The sequence below is a fragment of the Balaenoptera ricei genome, chromosome 2 (assembly GCF_028023285.1).
Source record: "Balaenoptera ricei isolate mBalRic1 chromosome 2, mBalRic1.hap2, whole genome shotgun sequence".
Classification (NCBI taxonomy): domain Eukaryota; kingdom Metazoa; phylum Chordata; class Mammalia; order Artiodactyla; family Balaenopteridae; genus Balaenoptera; species Balaenoptera ricei.
In genome coordinates this window covers 165,925,625-165,942,158 of record NC_082640.1, presented here as the reverse complement: position 1 = coordinate 165,942,158, position 16,534 = coordinate 165,925,625, and the positions used below count along the sequence as shown (strand labels likewise).

The 16,534-nt window shown below is 36.1% G+C and overlaps 1 protein-coding gene across 2 annotated transcripts in view; it reads left to right on the top strand.

Annotated features, from left to right (window-relative positions):
- The window catches only part of CEP128 (centrosomal protein 128), a 428,617-nt gene that overhangs the window by 176,057 nt on the left and 236,026 nt on the right, over positions 1-16,534 (top strand). For both annotated transcript variants that reach the window (XM_059915805.1, XM_059915804.1), the window contains 2 exons: positions 5,455-5,631; positions 10,164-10,223. In XM_059915805.1, coding sequence (XP_059771788.1) covers positions 5,455-5,631; positions 10,164-10,223 — 237 coding nt within the window. The remainder of the gene's footprint in view (positions 1-5,454; positions 5,632-10,163; positions 10,224-16,534) is intronic.

The following is a 16,534-nucleotide window of genomic DNA, read 5'->3' as shown; positions in this document are numbered from 1 at the left end:
TGACAGCAATTAATGCATTATTTATTTGTTTGTTGGCTGTTTTGCCAGACAGTTTGAACTGCAGTATAGTAATTTTCCAGATTAAACTCTTTTCAGATTTCCTATAATATCCATAGTAGATCCTTCTCTTTTAGTCATGCTGCAGTTTCTGCCTTGGTTGGCATTTCATATTGTGTCTTAGCTTCCTTGCAGCTGAGTCAGCTCTGTTGGCAGAAGTAATGTGAGCCTTCTTTAGAGAGTCAGATAAATGGCTTCCAGACAGATCCAATTTTTGTTCAGGTTAGTTTCATAATTTGCCTTGTAATGCTAGTATCCTGGATTTAAGGCTTAGGCATGATAGTTATCTTGAGTTACAGAAATATTCTTCCTCAAAACTTTTTAGGTGATGTGTGCAGGACTATAGTTTCAATAAGCCATGCTTCCAGTAACTTTGAATTACATTGCATTAGTTTTAACTTCAGCCCTTAACTTTGATTTCTCTTTTACTGCTTACTCTCTCTCTCTCCCACCCCCTGCTCATGTATTATAGATGGCCTTGGGGCTGAAATATTGCACACTTATTCAAGTTAGTTTTCAGTAAAGGAAAAACATTAGCTTTGTAAATTAATGACTTATTTAGTGGTGTGAGTGTGCATTATTTGCTATAATGTTTCTCTTAAGGTGTGTGAAGAACTGTTTTCATTTTATGTAATAACCGTATTGGAAATAAAGTGGCTTTTCTGGAATACTTAAGACATTGAAGGAATCTCATAAGCTTTTGCCAAGGAGATAACATTTTGGACATGCTCTAGTTTTATTGAAGTTGTTCTATTTTCATTAAGATTGTGTCTCCTTGTAATCTTTATAGCCTTTGGGAAAGTGAATGTTCTAATTAGAGGAACACTTCTTATCCTTTGAATTACAGGTTCATTGATTAAGCTGTGTGTGTGTGTGTCTGCGTACGCGTGTGTGTGTGTACGATGACATTGTAAGTAGTATGATTTTTGTTTCCTTTAGACACAAACGTCAACAATGTAAGCCTTTCCTGTCTTGAAGTGGAAGCTTCATGAAACCTTTGCTGTCTTGACAGTGGAACCGTACCTTGTTTAGTGTGGTATTAGGTATACTTTTTAACTAAAATCTAGAGCAGATTTTATGTGTACGCAGGTACATCTCCAGTATAGAGGAGAGCAGTAGCCCCTAAACGTTTAGGATATTGTGCATGCTTGATGGGTTTTTTCCCCCTTTTTTGTGGTCTATTCTGAATTTGCCAGTATGTCATATATTTTCATTTGTAGTGATAGGGTGATAAGGCTTATTCAGAAATAGTTTTTGAGTTATTCTTTCTACTTTATGACTACGTTAGCCCCCATATAACCTACTGTTTTGCCCAAAGACTTACTTTCAGCTTCAGGTTCAGAGGATTCACCGGTAAAATAACCACTCCACAATTTAATAAGCAAGAAATAAGGAAATTTATTATATTAGTAGTAAGTTACAGTATGAGGACAAGCAATATATGTATATAGAGAGATACATGTACATACATCACCTAATTGGGTGAGCACCTACCTCCAGATCCAAGCAACAGCAATCTGGAGTCCCGGTGTTACAGCATAAGGACAAGCAACATAGCAAGAAATAAATGTATATACATCACCAAATTGGGGAAGCACCTACCTCCAGATCCAAGCAGCGCTGGGAAATCCCTGGAACAGTGATCTGGAGTCCCAGTTGGAAGGTCCCGAGCAGTGCGTCCACCCCACGGCTGAGACTTCAGAGTACTGCTCAAAGGAGTCCTGCTTGTAACGCCAAGCCGCAAGCTGATAATCACCAGCTTACGCGCAAATATGCAGCTCTGGCTATTATCAGAAATGCTTTGCTCTCTGTTCGTAAGTCTCGGAATGTCCACTGAACTGGGCAGATTCCCAAGGCCCAGGAAGCTTCGTGACTTACTCCTTTCCTTATCTGTTGGTTTTCAGGCTTGCTAGCACCATTTCTGCTGACCGACATAGTCCAGCAGTTTGGCACGTAGCTCCCTTCAGGGTCTTTGTTTGGTCAAAGGCCTATTATTGCCTCTGAAGCCTGAACAAGACTGTTACCTTCCCTAACACCTACTGACAACTTTTTTGAGTTTTTCACGTTGGCTTTCTAAACTTCAGTTTTGAGAACTCAACCTTTATAGCATTTCAGTAGAGAGCACTAGTGAGGGAGTTGGGACTCAGTTTATGGGTTATTGGCTCTTTGACTTCAGTCAAGTTGCTTTGTCTGAACTTTGGTTTCCTCATTTCATAAAATTAAGGGTTGGGTTTGTTTTCGAAGGTTCTTTCTCAAACTCAGTCATGGTCTAGGACTGATATCCCTCTTCTTGGATCATATAGACTGTCATAGTCAGCTTCATCTATCCCCACCCCCCTACCCGCTGCAAAGAAACTCATTATATTCCCAAGACCCAGGCATCTGTGTCCATTTACGCTGAAACATTGAAGTTGGACTATCTCTGTCTTCCATATTTCTAAATAGTCTCTGAAATACCATGTCTTACTTCTGGTTCTCTTGAAATATGGTAGCTTTTTGTTAATGTTGTTGTAGAATTACTGCTCCCTCTGATTTTACTAGAAGACCAGGGAATAGCCATAATAGTGCCTAAATATTATCATCTGCCTTTATTAATCTGTATGCCCCCAGTGAGATGGTTGATTGAATTAATGTCAGCCAATTTAACTTCCTCCCATAGAGTTAGCTGTGCTTGCTCCATTGGTAGAGCTATTTCTGAAACATGAAAGTGCGAGAAACAGCTAATTCTCTGGGTGCCACAATTAGTGTTTAAATTGATATTCTCAAGCCAGAAGAATGGGACAAAAGTGTTGAAATTTCAAGGAGAAATTTGTTGGCTCTGTGAGAGCAAGAGCCTTATCTATCTCATTTACTCTATCCCTAGCATCCAGAAGAGTGTATTGCCATAGTAGGCCTTCCATAAAAATTTGTAGAATGAGTGAAGAAATCAAATTACAGTTGCTTAGGTACAGAATGGAAGAGCTTATTTAACTCTTAGATTTAGGGTCCTGAAGGACATGCAGAAAGGATGGAGAACCAGTATGATGCAGTGTTTGAAACCGAGTTAAATAAAAGAACCTGGACCTTTGCCTGGAACATCAGAAGATTTAGTAGGGGTGGAGGATTCATTTATTTACTTTAATTTTTGAGTATAGCACTTAGACTAATGGAAGGATTTTGCGGCTTTGTCAATTACTCTTTTTCTTGAAACTTGAGTTGGTCGTGTAGGTAGTGGTTGGATGACCATCTGTCAGAAATGTCAAAGAAGGGGATCCTGAAAGAACAGGTAGTTGAACCCACTGCTCTCTAAGGTTCTTGTGAGTTTATAGCTCTGTGAGTTTCACTTCAAAGGGAGATTGGACATGGTATGCTGTCTCACAGAGGATAGTGAAGTGGATAATGAAATTTTCAGTCTTTGTTAAAGTGATTTCAGCATTCTTAAGAATATCAAAATGTAGAAATAGTTTTGTCTTCTTTTTAATGAGGGAAGTAACAGAGAGCACAGAAAAGTGACAGTGGAAAAAGAAAGCTGGCTGTGAGGGAAGAGAGAAAAGAAAGATCAATTAGAACAACCTCGTGAATTGCGTGGATTTCGAATATGAACAGTTGTCCCCTAAGTATGTCAGTAACCCCTGATAGAGTATTTTCTTTATTAATATTACGTCAGCGAGAACACTGCAGGCCTGTGTTTGTTTGTATAGAGGAAACCTAGCACACCTCAGTGGCCTTTGAGTATATAGATCTGCATGGTAGTTGATGAAATGATCTTTACAGTATTGAATTTGTCTGCAAAAAATGTTTAAATCACTTATTTAGCAAGGTGGAGGAGTTTAAAGATGACTATAAACATGTTTTGTGGTCTCCTGAAATTATCAGTTTATTAAGGCAGACAGGTGCAAGACCAAATAATTATCTTATAGCTTAGTACATTTTTTAAAAAACTACATGATATATAATATGCAGTGGAAACATTCTGCATTGGGAGATCAGGAAAGAAAGGAGACTGGATCTTGAAGGGTAAGACGTATAGGTGGGTAGGTGCGTAACAACAATGCCCACATTCTGATCCATGTGGCAGTTTTGGTTCTGATTGTAAACTAATGTAGTTAATTGAGTGGTATTCTAGTGTGTACATTTGTCTCTTGTGAGCTTAGCGTACTCTACTGCTGAAACATGACTCAAATCAGAGTACCAAAAAGAAAAGAAAATCCAGCTCCTAGGTTTACAAAGCTGAGCTCCAGATCAGGATGATGTACTCCTGAAGGTAAATGCTGTCTCATGACTGCCAGTTCCATTTTGAAATAGTGCAATTTCAGAGTGAGTTGTTCAGAGGAGATGTGGGCGGAGGAGACATATGTAGACCTACTTGAGAGCTGAAAGTAGTTAAAGTATGAGAGAGTGGAAAGGAGGAAGATGAGGCTGGAGAGAAGGGCTGAAGACAGGTTGTAAAAGGACTCTGTTCTTTTGCGCAGAGGGTGTTTCATTCATTTTTTAAAGTAAGTTGAATTGCAAGGAAATATCATGTATGATTATTCTGCTCGAATGCCGTTCCACTTTTCATTGAAAAATTCTTTGTTATTTTAAATTCAAGCTGGTTTGTTGGCCATATCATCTTCCTGCTTGTGTTGTATTTACTGGGGTAGGTAAAGATGATTAGGCTACTATGTAATGACCGAAGGCATAACTAGCCAGCCATCATGACTTTTTGGTCCACTGTTTATACTTAGAATTCTAGTGATTCTGTTGTTTTCCTCCAAGCCTTGTGTAATACCACTTGAATTTCTCTAATAAATTTTGAATGAAATTGTGTAATCATAATGATTGAGAATTGTTTTGTCTAGGGGGGCCCCCAAGTCCTTGTAATCTCTTAAAGCAGCGGTCCTCAACCTTTTTGGCATCAGGGACCGGTTTCGTGCAAGATGTGGGGCAGGGGGAATGGTTCAGGCAGTAACGTGAGCGATGGGGAGCTTCGTTCACTCGCCCGCCGCTCACCTCCTGCTGTGTGGCCTGGTTTCTAACAGGCCGCGGATCGGTACCGGCCTGGGGGTTGGGGACCCCTGTCTTAAAGGGTTCTTTAGAAACCCCTTTTCATTAAGTATATTTGCTTACTTGAAAAGTACCTCCATCTTCTATCATATTTTCATGACTCAAAGCATTTATGCAGTGTGACTGCATTTGAAAACTTAAACATTTTAAAAACTGTTTTAATGAGATAAAGGTAGTAGTAACACTTTTTTTTTCTCCTGAAATGAAGAAGCACTATCTTATTTGACATTTTGCCTTTTCTAGTGTTTTACTAATATTTATTGAAAGCTGTTTTCTAATACGCTTCTTTGAGTTGGTTGTACAGATACTACATGTGTTTCTTGTCTCCACTTAATAATTAACTTCTGTTTTTATTTCTTATCAATGCCTTAGGAAAAACATATAAACAATGAAGAAGAGCACTCAAGGAGGATGGAAGAGGCCAGATTGCAGCTCAAGGATCAACTTCTTTGTCTGGAGACTGAACAGGAATCCATTCTTGGTGTGATAGGAAAGGAAATTGATGCAGCTTGTAAAACCTTCTCCAGGGACTCAATGGAGAAATTGAAAGTAATTATGAGTCCTCATTGTGCCTTTCAGTTAGTTTCCTAATATATAATTATAAGAAGATTTTAATGCATGGTTACATGGTAACCACATTTTTATTCCAGAGATTTTTATGAAACAAAATAATATCTTGCATTTTTTAAAATGAGCTATTTTATCTATTGCACATTCATGGTAAGAGATAGTATGCTGTTATTCCACTGAATTGCCTGTATCTCACTCTGTAAAAGAAAATGTCTTACAAGGGAAGCAGCAGTTCTGACTAAAACAAAATTCTTCGAGTGAAGAAGCCTGGATTTTGAATTTTTTATTATCACTGGTCATTTTTGTTGTTGTTAGTATATTACTGGCTAACATCGTTTGAGTACTAGTTATATTACAGATACCGTGTAAGTACCGTGTATGCATTCTCTCCCTTAATTGCTGAAACCACCCTATCCTTTAGGTACTCAGATTAAATCCATTTTAGACAAGAGAAAGCAAGGCTTGGGAGGGTTAAGTAACTTGCCCCTGGCCACGTATCTAGTCAAAAGCTAGAACTAGGACTTCAAACATTGGGTGTCCAACTGTGGAGCTTAAACAAGTAACCACTACGCTATTTGCCTTCCCTATTTAAAAAAATTACGTTTACTTTAGTTTTCCTATCTTTAAAATGGATTATTGCTACTCAATATGTAGTCCTAGTGAAATGATAAATAAAAACATGTTAATCATGGATGTTCTTAATTCCTTGAAGGTAAGCACCTCTTTTGACTCTAGGTTCTAGTACTGCTATGTTACATACAAAGAGCATTGCAGTGCTTTAATATGGTATAACCATAATACATTATAATTTAGCCCACCGTATTTATTTCAGTTGATGATATGACAGCACTCGAATTATAGTATTATGCATAAAGGTTTTTTTAAACCTCTTCAGATGTTTCTTCTTATTATTTTGTCATTCATCTTTTTTCTCATATAAAATATTCTTCCCTTGGACTTTCTTGGTGGCGCAGTGGTTAAGAATCCTCCTGCCAGTGCAGGGGATGCGAGTTTGAGCCCTGGTCCGGGAAGATCCCACATGCCGCGGAGCAACTAAGCCCGTGTGCCACAACTACTGAGTCTGTGCTCTAGAGCCCGCGAGACACAACTACTGAAGCCTGCGCGCCTAGAGCACATGCTCTGCAGTAAGAGAAGCCACCGCAGTGAGAAGCCCACGCACCACAACGAAGAGTAGCCCTGGCTCGCCGCAACTAGATAAAGCCCGTGCGCAGCAACGAAGATCTAATGCAGCCAAAATTAAATACATAAATTAATTAATTAAAAAAATATATTCTTCCCTAAACTACTTTCCCCTCTTTCTTCCTGCTCTTCCTCTCTTCCTGCCCATCTTTTTTTTTTTTTTCTTAAGTAATGTTTTAAAGAAAATAAAATGATAATTCTACACTTGTGCCTTAGGATTCAACTTTAAAGGAAGTATTTCAACTGGTAGAATTTGGTGGAGTTGATGGAATTTCTACAATATATATTTTTATATACATTTTTTAAAAAGCTCAGATGTCAATTTGAGAGGACTGGGAGCCAAGTATGAGAAGTAATTGGCTTTAGGGGAAAACCAACTTTCAGTCCTGTTATAATGCTGGTTTATTCTTTTCCCTATCGAATGATGCTTTATTTAGGACTTGTCTTGTTTACATATATTTAAAGCCTTGAAATCCTAATTTTATCTCAAAGATGTACAGATTAACAATGCAGTATTTATTCTGTATTTAAGAATTTGTGTCAGGATGGCTTGTTTTCAGTCAAGTAGTGATGTAAAAATGGAAACATTTGGATTGTGTTATAAGATATGTAAACCTTGTTATGGCCAATTACAGGCTAAAACATAGTGTGCAGATAGCAGATGGCTTAAATATTTTATTTCTTTATGAGATTCAAATTATCCTTCCAATATTCTGAGAAGTACCCTATTCTTTAATAGGCTTTCAAGAATGCGGTGACTGTGGTAATAGGTCTTTACACCTCTTCCCCTAGAGAAAGACTAATTCAATCTTAGTGATGGGTGGAAAGTAAATCTAAAAGAATGGAAATTCTATTAAGATTTTTTTTTAAGAATTCTTTTTTTTTCATTGTGGGTCTCTTTCCATTAATAACTTCTGTTGTTTCATTACTATAAAATTGAAAAAAAAAAAAAAAGGAATACTCAAGAACATAACACTTGCTCTCACCTCACAGAAACCATCAAGGTGTTTGTTAAAATAAAATTGATTCTTTGCTTTATAGTTCAGAAATATAGGGGAGATCAGTGGTCCTTGTAAAATGTTTTCAAAAATGGAATAATTCCAATTATTCCTGGTCATTTGTTCATTTTTGAAATATTGCTCATGAAATTTTCAGCCATTTTATGTAGAAAGTGACTGTCTATGGAATGGATTGCATAATAGATATGTAACAAATGAGTCTGAGAAAAGTCTTTGGGAATATTGGCATTATTTCTAATTATATTTTCTTTTTTCAGTACCATATTTATTACTTATTCCACATTAGTAAGTGCATGCAGTAATTGAAAACCTATGGTTAGACACTTAATAAACCACCACTATTATGAAGAAATTAGAAAAGTGTCTGAATTAAAGATACAGTATTTTCACTACCAATCTTTGATAATTCCAGAGCTTTTCCCCTAACACTTGGTTTTAGCATTTATTTGTGGAGCATGAAGAGGATAGGCATTGGACCAAGACAGATGTGGGTTCAGATTGCTAATATATGACCTTGGTTGAGTTATATAATCTCTATTCTCTCTAAGAATTCATTTCCCATTTATAAGTTGGGTTATTATGAAGATAAAGTAAAAATAGATATAGAAGGTGCACATCATAGTGTGAAGTATCTTGCACTTAGTAGATACTCAACTAATGATAGCTATCATTATTATGTAGAGCTTTTTTTGTAGTATACTCATATTACCATGTATATGGCTTCTGTTTCTTTAATCTTTTTATGACAAATGCCTGTTACTGTGCTCTTGTCGTAATAGACTTTGAAGTGTATTTATTGATGATTACATCTTGATATGCAGTTAGTAGTGATAATGGTGTTCTGTATGCCTCACACTGTGCTAACACCCATTTTATTTAATTTATACCTTGGCCTGAGGAGGTAGTTTACTCACTTTACAGATGGTAACCTACAGCTTAGAGGAATTAAGTCACACCACTTATAAGTGATCAAGTGACTGTTCTTAAACACTAAACTATATATAAATTTGTAAAGCAAGTCACAAAATATGAACATTGTACGTATCTCAAATTATTTTGGTCTTTAATCTTGAGCACTATACCTTAGGTCACTGAAGACTTGAGACTATGACATAGATCAGTGAAAAAGAATAATAAAAACATCATAATCAATGACAAATTGACATTTACAAATATTCAACACGGTACAGAGGTAGAAGAGGAAGAAAACACTATGGTCTAGAGTGATTAAGGGAAATCTCACTGAAAAGGCAGGCAAGGCACAAGAGTTGAGTGAGATTTAGATAATGAGAAACATGGATGAGGGAAAGGTTGGATATAAGAATATAACACTCTTGTATATGGCACGTGGTCAGCACTCATTATGCATTCATCATATGTCTAAATGAATTACCTAATGATATTCCTTAGAGGAGTGATGTGCACACGCATTAAGAAGTATAGAAGTATTTGAGAATAGGAATAGACATCTCTTGCAAAGGGACAGGATATTTTTAAGCAGAAAATTTCTAGGAAAAAGTGATGCAAAAATATCATAGCACAGAGTTCAAAGAAGGTAGGCATTGAGAAAAACTTGTGTTTAAAATTAGGAAGTCATTGACAACCTTTGAGTATAGTTTTATCAGTAATAAGGCAGAACCAGAGGACAAGGGATTTTACAAATGAGTTGGTGTGAAGGAAATCAGAGCAGCTGGTGTAGACAACCTATTTATTGTAGAATTTTGTTACCATCATGAATTACAAAGCGATGTTGGTATGAAGTCATATTGATTAGGTTCTGTCAGTCTGCACAACCATTAATGAGACAAAATGGCCCACATAGTATAAAATTAAAGAAGGAAAAATGAGACAAAGAATTAGGTTTCTGTGTAATTACATCTAACTCACTGTGAAATACATTACCTGGAACAAAACTGAGGGAAAGAAACAAACACAAATGAAGTAAATTGGTTTAAATGAGGCTGCTTGCCATGCAGAACTCCATGGAATCAGACTCAGTGATTCAAGCAGTAACAGCACTTGAAAGGTGATTCCTGTCTCTATATGTGAGCTAAATATTTACTGTCAATACATACATACATATATGCATACATATATACATGCTTACATAAATAGGCATGTTAAATAAATAATGGTTTGGAATTGGTTTCGTACTTGGTATGAACTTTCTTCTTTTTAAACCCTTAAGTTTAGAGACTAAACTTTTGGATGTAATGGTGAAGAATTTTCATTTATATAAGTTCACTTCAGAGAAATATCTACTTCTAATAGACGATATCCTCTTTCTTGTAGGTTTTTTCATCTGGTCCTGATATTAATTATGACCCACATCGCTGGTTAGCAGAAAGCAAGGTAATTAATCTTTGAATCCTAAAGTTTTCATAATGTTTATGACCTTCAAGTCATCCTATTTGGGCTAGTCATATATTTTGACATATAACTGAGCATATGAAAGCATAATACTTCATTGCTGGGAAAGATATCATTGTAATGCATTCCAGAAACTTGCATGTTCTTTTAGTTTAACATTTAAAAATTAGCTTAAATATATAGGCATGGAATGAGAGAATAAATGACGGTAAGTAAAACTGTTGAAGTATCAAAATTAGACTGTCAGAGAGACAAATTCCTCTGCCTTTTCCTTGGGATAGGCCTTGTCTCTGGAGGTGCACAAAGGTCAGGGCAGCTGTAACCAACCTTCATTTACACATATATACTTATATTCTGATTCTGGAGGGTTAGCTCAAAGCCTGCAAAATCTCTTTGTGGCTCAAGCAAATCATTCATCTCTCTGGGTGTCTCGTTTTCTCATTTACAAAATGGGAGGGGTAAACTTTGTGTTCTGAAGATAACTTTACTTCTTCATGATTCTTTGGCATTATTTAAATTTAGTGGAAGGTAACCAAAAATAAATAAATTGAACAATTTGCTCATTTTAGCAAAAAAGATTCTTCTACACTGTGGGATAGTTATCAGCTATCTTCATAGATCAAATCAACTTGGAAATTCACTAATTTAAATATATAGAGAGTTATGACCATATAAAATGTTGATACCTGTTTATTCAATTATCAATACTTAAGCACTTGCATTCCATTTTAGAATAGTTTTTTTCAGCTTTAAGTTACTAAAATCTTCCATCCCATTTAAATTCTATAAGAAAACCAACTGTACTATAAACCTCACCAATTGTGGTCCAACTTAGGATTTTATTGCAAGAAAGAACCTTTAAGTTTGTACAATATCCTTATTTAAAAATATGAGCAAAGTGAGGTTTCTGAGAAGGTACGTGACTTTCTCAGTGCCATATAAAGAGTGGGAAAATGTATTACATGCCATGTCAGATTCACAATTAACATTCTTATTATTATGTGTATTACCATTTAAAGTCTTTGTTTATTCAGCCAAGATTTGTTGATTGAGTACTTTTTTGTATACAGACATTGGGGATATTAAGTAAGTGTTAGCAAGCTGTGAAAGTTAATAGGGAAAATGTAGATGTAAACAAATTTTAGAAATCCTTAAAGTGTTTTATATTGTTATAGAAATATGTAAACATTGACAAAGGAACACAGAAGAAGGAAGAACTATGGTGTTCATGTTGGGAGGATGGGAGGGTATGACACTGCCAGCATGTCACAGAAGGCTTCTGCAAAAATACAATGTTTAAACTTAGTCATACAAAAAATATGTAGAAGTACTCTAATTGGCTAAGAAGATGAATATTTTAGTCAACACAGATAAGGCCCTGAGATTCGTGAGTAAGGTACAGGTGGGAGGTGGTGCAAAGACAGAGTTCACTTTTGAAAACCAGATATTCATTAGAGAAGCCTCTTTAAAAAAAAATTCTTAATAAGAAACTAACAGTATTATGATTGAACATTGAAATTTACTCAGCCTTATAAAATTTTCTCTTCTACTTTAAATACAGTGATCCCGTGCATACCTAACCATTTTTGGTAGAACCAAATGCAAACTTGTATTTATGCTACCTGTATAGTAAATTTAGAATAGACATGTTTTGCTGTCTCAGAATTTTTTAGCTAGAAACTTGTTGTGCATTAATAAAGCATTTCTCTTTTTTTCCCAACTCCACAATTCTGACAACAAGAGCAATGTACTTGGAATTTTCTTTCAAGTTAAAATCTTTATGATTTCTGAACAGAAAGCTTTCACTGCTGTTGTTCAGTTAAATTATGAGAGCCAGAGATGACTCTTAATCATAGCTCTTTAATTTGGGAGCGAGTGAGCCGTTTTCCCTTATCATTTAATGGGATTGAACTTCCGATCAGACAAGTTTTAACATTCCATGAGGCAACTGTTCCTCTACAGTGTAAAAGGGTCACGATAAGCAATACTACGCTGACCAACTGACTCAGGAGGAATTGACTCTATTTACTAGAAAGATGGCTTAAGTTATTGATGGGCTACAATACTGTAATGCCCGTGAACTATGACAGGACAGCTCTATAAGTAATGAAGATAAGGTCTGAAATCAAAGGACAAAAACGATATGGAAAGTAGAATTGCTATTCAGCTAGTCCATGCTGACATCTTGCTGTATTAGAAGGACCTCTGATGGCATTTGGTAATTGTTTTCATAAATCTGCCAAGTGAATTTCTTCTTTTAGTGTTAATTCTAGAAGAACTAAGGGACTGGGTGGGAATTGTGTCACTGTTGCTTTGTTGGCATTGGTGACATAACATAAACATGAAGCCCAACTAAGAGTTGGACCAGGTTCATAGATAAAATAACCAATGAAGGGTAAAAATAATACATTGCAGGGAGGAAGAGGGTTGAGGTGGTCGTTAAGTTATGCAAGGAATTCCCATAGATAAAGGATTTGTTTTTGTCATAAATCCTGACAAGGCATGTAGAGGCCAAATTTTATTCAGTTTAGCAGAGAATTTTCTAAGTAGCTACTATGCCCCAATGTTATATTACATGCTGTGGACATAACGAATGAATTAAGAAATGATGCTTCCTCCTGAGGAACACGTTTTCTCTAGAAAAGTCGACACTTATGTAGATAATTTCAACATTATATGTAAGAGCTGTAACAGAGGTATGTGAAAGCTGCCTTGGAGGCTGATGTCGCAGATAAATCTTGAAGCCAGCCAGGTTAAGAGGAAGGAACATGCATACAGAGTAAACAATTGTAGGAATGGCCTGGAAGAGATACAGCATGATAAATGCAAAAGAAACCCCAAGTGATTTGGCAATACTACATACAATATGAAAATGTGAGTCAGGGAATGTCAGGGATGAGGCTCCAGAAGGAGGCAGAGATTAGATCCACCAAGAAGAGCATTGTATGCCATTTTCAAAGGTTGGGTCAGCTCTGCATTTAGTGGGGAATCATGAAGGAGTTTTGAACAGGAGAGTGAAATGTTCGTATTCATAGTTTAGAAGCATCACTCTGATAGTGATGTGAAAGGTAGGTTAGAGGTGGGAAGCCCAAAGGCAGGAACACCAGCTAAGAGGTCTTCGGGTGAGACCCAGGACTCTGGTTGAGGTAGGGTGAAAGTTTGAATTTAGGAAATTGTAGAGATTCAGAGGAAGGGACAGACTGAAGAAACATTTTGGTGACAATATGCAAGTGATGTTTAATGTTATGTCAGAGGCTGATGGAGAAGGAGATGTCCAGGATTTTCCATTTAAACTAGAAGACTACAGTCAAAGGTTAGTATTGGAATAGACAGACATGCAGGGTCCTAGATAGGCAAGCTAGCAGAAGTATTGGAAGAGTTTCCACCACAGGGATTGATATCCAGAAAGTTCCATCTGGACAGGAATGCCTAAAGAGAAGCAGGGACAAAGGCATAGAGCAGAGTTTAGGTTCAAATCATGGAGAGAAATGAGAAGTAGCAAAGACACTTGTAGTGAGAAAATAGGCACAAATCATCAAATCTAGAGCCATCAGGCACTCACTTTCAGGATGGAACCACAATACTAGCAAGCATCACTCTTGATCCCAGATCTTAACTTATCATTTTATGATAGTGAATAAAAAAGCTGGTGTCAACTGCTCTTCAGCACAATGCAGGAGGCTCAGTACTCTTGTTTAGAGAGCACATTTAATTCTGGGAGTCTGGTATTAATTATTCTCTTAAGATGCACAAAGGTGTATCTTAGGAGAATTTATATTCTTCTTTGGCTCTGAAGATCTTTTCCTTCTTGGCCTTTATCCCACTGTATTGAAACTCCCATTTACTCTTCTCCTCTTTCTTTAATCTGTAAGCGTTATGAGGAAAGACCTGTGTCTGTCCTGTTCCTATTGCATCTTCAGTGCTTACCACAGGCTTGGCTAAATGCTCAATAAATATTTTTTTTTAGAGAGTAATTAGGCTTGCTGCATTTTCCTACTCAGCTTACTTCCTCAGCTTAAATATCACCAATGAATAAATAACAAGCAGATTAGATTTCAGTAAATATGTCAGCTCTCAAATATTGGTTTTCTTTGATCAGTACTGTAAATTTTAAGATTATATAAATAAGAAATATACTTCCAAGTTATTTGGGGATTTTCCTATATTATCCTATTTGGTATCATCCCAAAGAGTCACGCTTTTTACAGTATCAATATAACGTGTTTCACGCGTTGACAAGCATTTACTTTTCCCTACTGTTTTTGAAATATTATAACTGAAGCAGCGTTAGAGATTGTGAAGTTTGACTTTCTCATTTTGTAGATGAGAAACAGGTCCTGGGAGTTTTGAGTTTTATCTAAGGACATAAAACTAGTTTCTGAGAAGGGTTTGGGAACCTGGATCTCTGAACTCTGTGCCATTGTTGTTTTCTACTGATTGTGTGATTACACTTGAATATAAACCTTACATTTATGAATATTGTCTTTTTAGTGATGTGGATTTTTTAAAAACAGTTATTGTGTGAGAAGTATTAGACCTACTGTATTTAATTCTTGTTGAAGGATGCAAATGACCATCTAGTATTTTATCGTTCCAGTGTAGACATCAAAATGTGATACAAATACTCAGGTATCTTCGTTCACGTGGTGGAAATATCCTTAGGTAGTATACAGGGAACACTCTCAGCTTAACTGGAGGAAGCATTTTGTATTTTTTAATATGTACTATGATTATGGGTATATTTCTTCCAGATTATTTTCAAACCAAGCAGAAAAGTAGAGAAAGTATTATTGAAAGAATTATATTTTTGAGGTTATATTATATTAATAATATAATATAATATTGAGGTTAATTATATTTTGATTTAGATTTGAATTTTGCAGGTCTGGTTTAATTCTTGTTTTGGTGATCTAGCACATTTTAAAAAATTGCCATCCTCTTTATCTCTGGTTCTTATGTAAACATTTTCTCTCAAAATTGTTTTTAGAGTTTTGGTGAAGGAAGCATAGTAGTTAAAAGCAGCAAAATTATGGTTCCTGATATTATTGCTAACTCTATCAACTATAATCTTTTATTTGAATTTTCTGTTTTCCTTGGTTTTTAGCTTTGAGTCATTCCTTAGTGACTTTCGGTATATTATTCCAGTGAATCTCATTAGAGGATTCTTACAGATTAAAAAGATCATTTTGATTGTTTTACTAGATACTTCAAAATATTCCCACCTAGTTGCAAGCTGTCAACTAAGAAGGTAAAAAACTACCTTATTTAGAAATTCTTTCCCTATTTTGGTTTACTTAGCAATACTTGTTGATGTAGTTAAATAAATGAGCCTATTATGTAATCTGTAAGATGCTCTTGTGAGTGGTTAATAGAATGGTGTTTGCACTGTGATTAATAGCCTTGTCAGCTAATTATTGTTTGGAATTGGTAAAGTTATTCCTATGCTGTGTTCCAAGCTGTTTCTCCAAGATACTTAATGAATGATAGATAACGGCTGTTTCTCTAACAGACTCTTGATTCTCTTAATTGATTATTGGTTGATTAAATTTCCATAAGTTAATTTGTTTTGTAGGATTAATAATATATTCCGCATACTTATTCAATTCATATCAAGCATCTAGCTATAACCTATTTTTAATTTTGTATGGCAATGGAATAAAGGCTCAATAGGAATTAACTGGAGCCATAGGTCATACTGTATTAGTTTGCTAGGGCTGCCACAACAAAACTGGGTAGCTTAAACAGCAGGTATTTATTTTCTCACAGCTCTGGAGCCTAGAAGTCAAAGATCACGTTGCCAGGTTTGGTTTCTGGTGAGACTTCTCCTTGCCTTGTAGACGGCCACCTCTCATGTGGGGACTGGCGGTATGGTTGGAGGAGTTGAAGGTTAGGAGTCAGAGAGTGTCTCTTCTTCTTATAAGGACACTAGCCCTGTAGGATTAGGGCCCTACCCTTATGGCCTCATTTAACCTTAATTACTTCCCTAAAGGCCCTGTGTCCAAATTCAGTCACACTGAGAGTTAGGGCTTTAACATATGATTTTGAGAGGGATGTAATTCAGTCCATAACACAGATCAAACCTGATTAATGCTTTGTTGCAAATAATTTTTTGTTATTGTTTTGTTTTTATCAGAACCAGGATTATTGTTATGACAAAACAGAATTGTTTTTTTATTATCATCTCTTAGCAGCGGTAGTGAACACGGGCCAAAGACTGGGATGGAATAAGTAGGAAAACATTAAGAAAAAGAAGTGTGAAGGTATTTTCTAAATTTGCCATTAAATCATTGGGA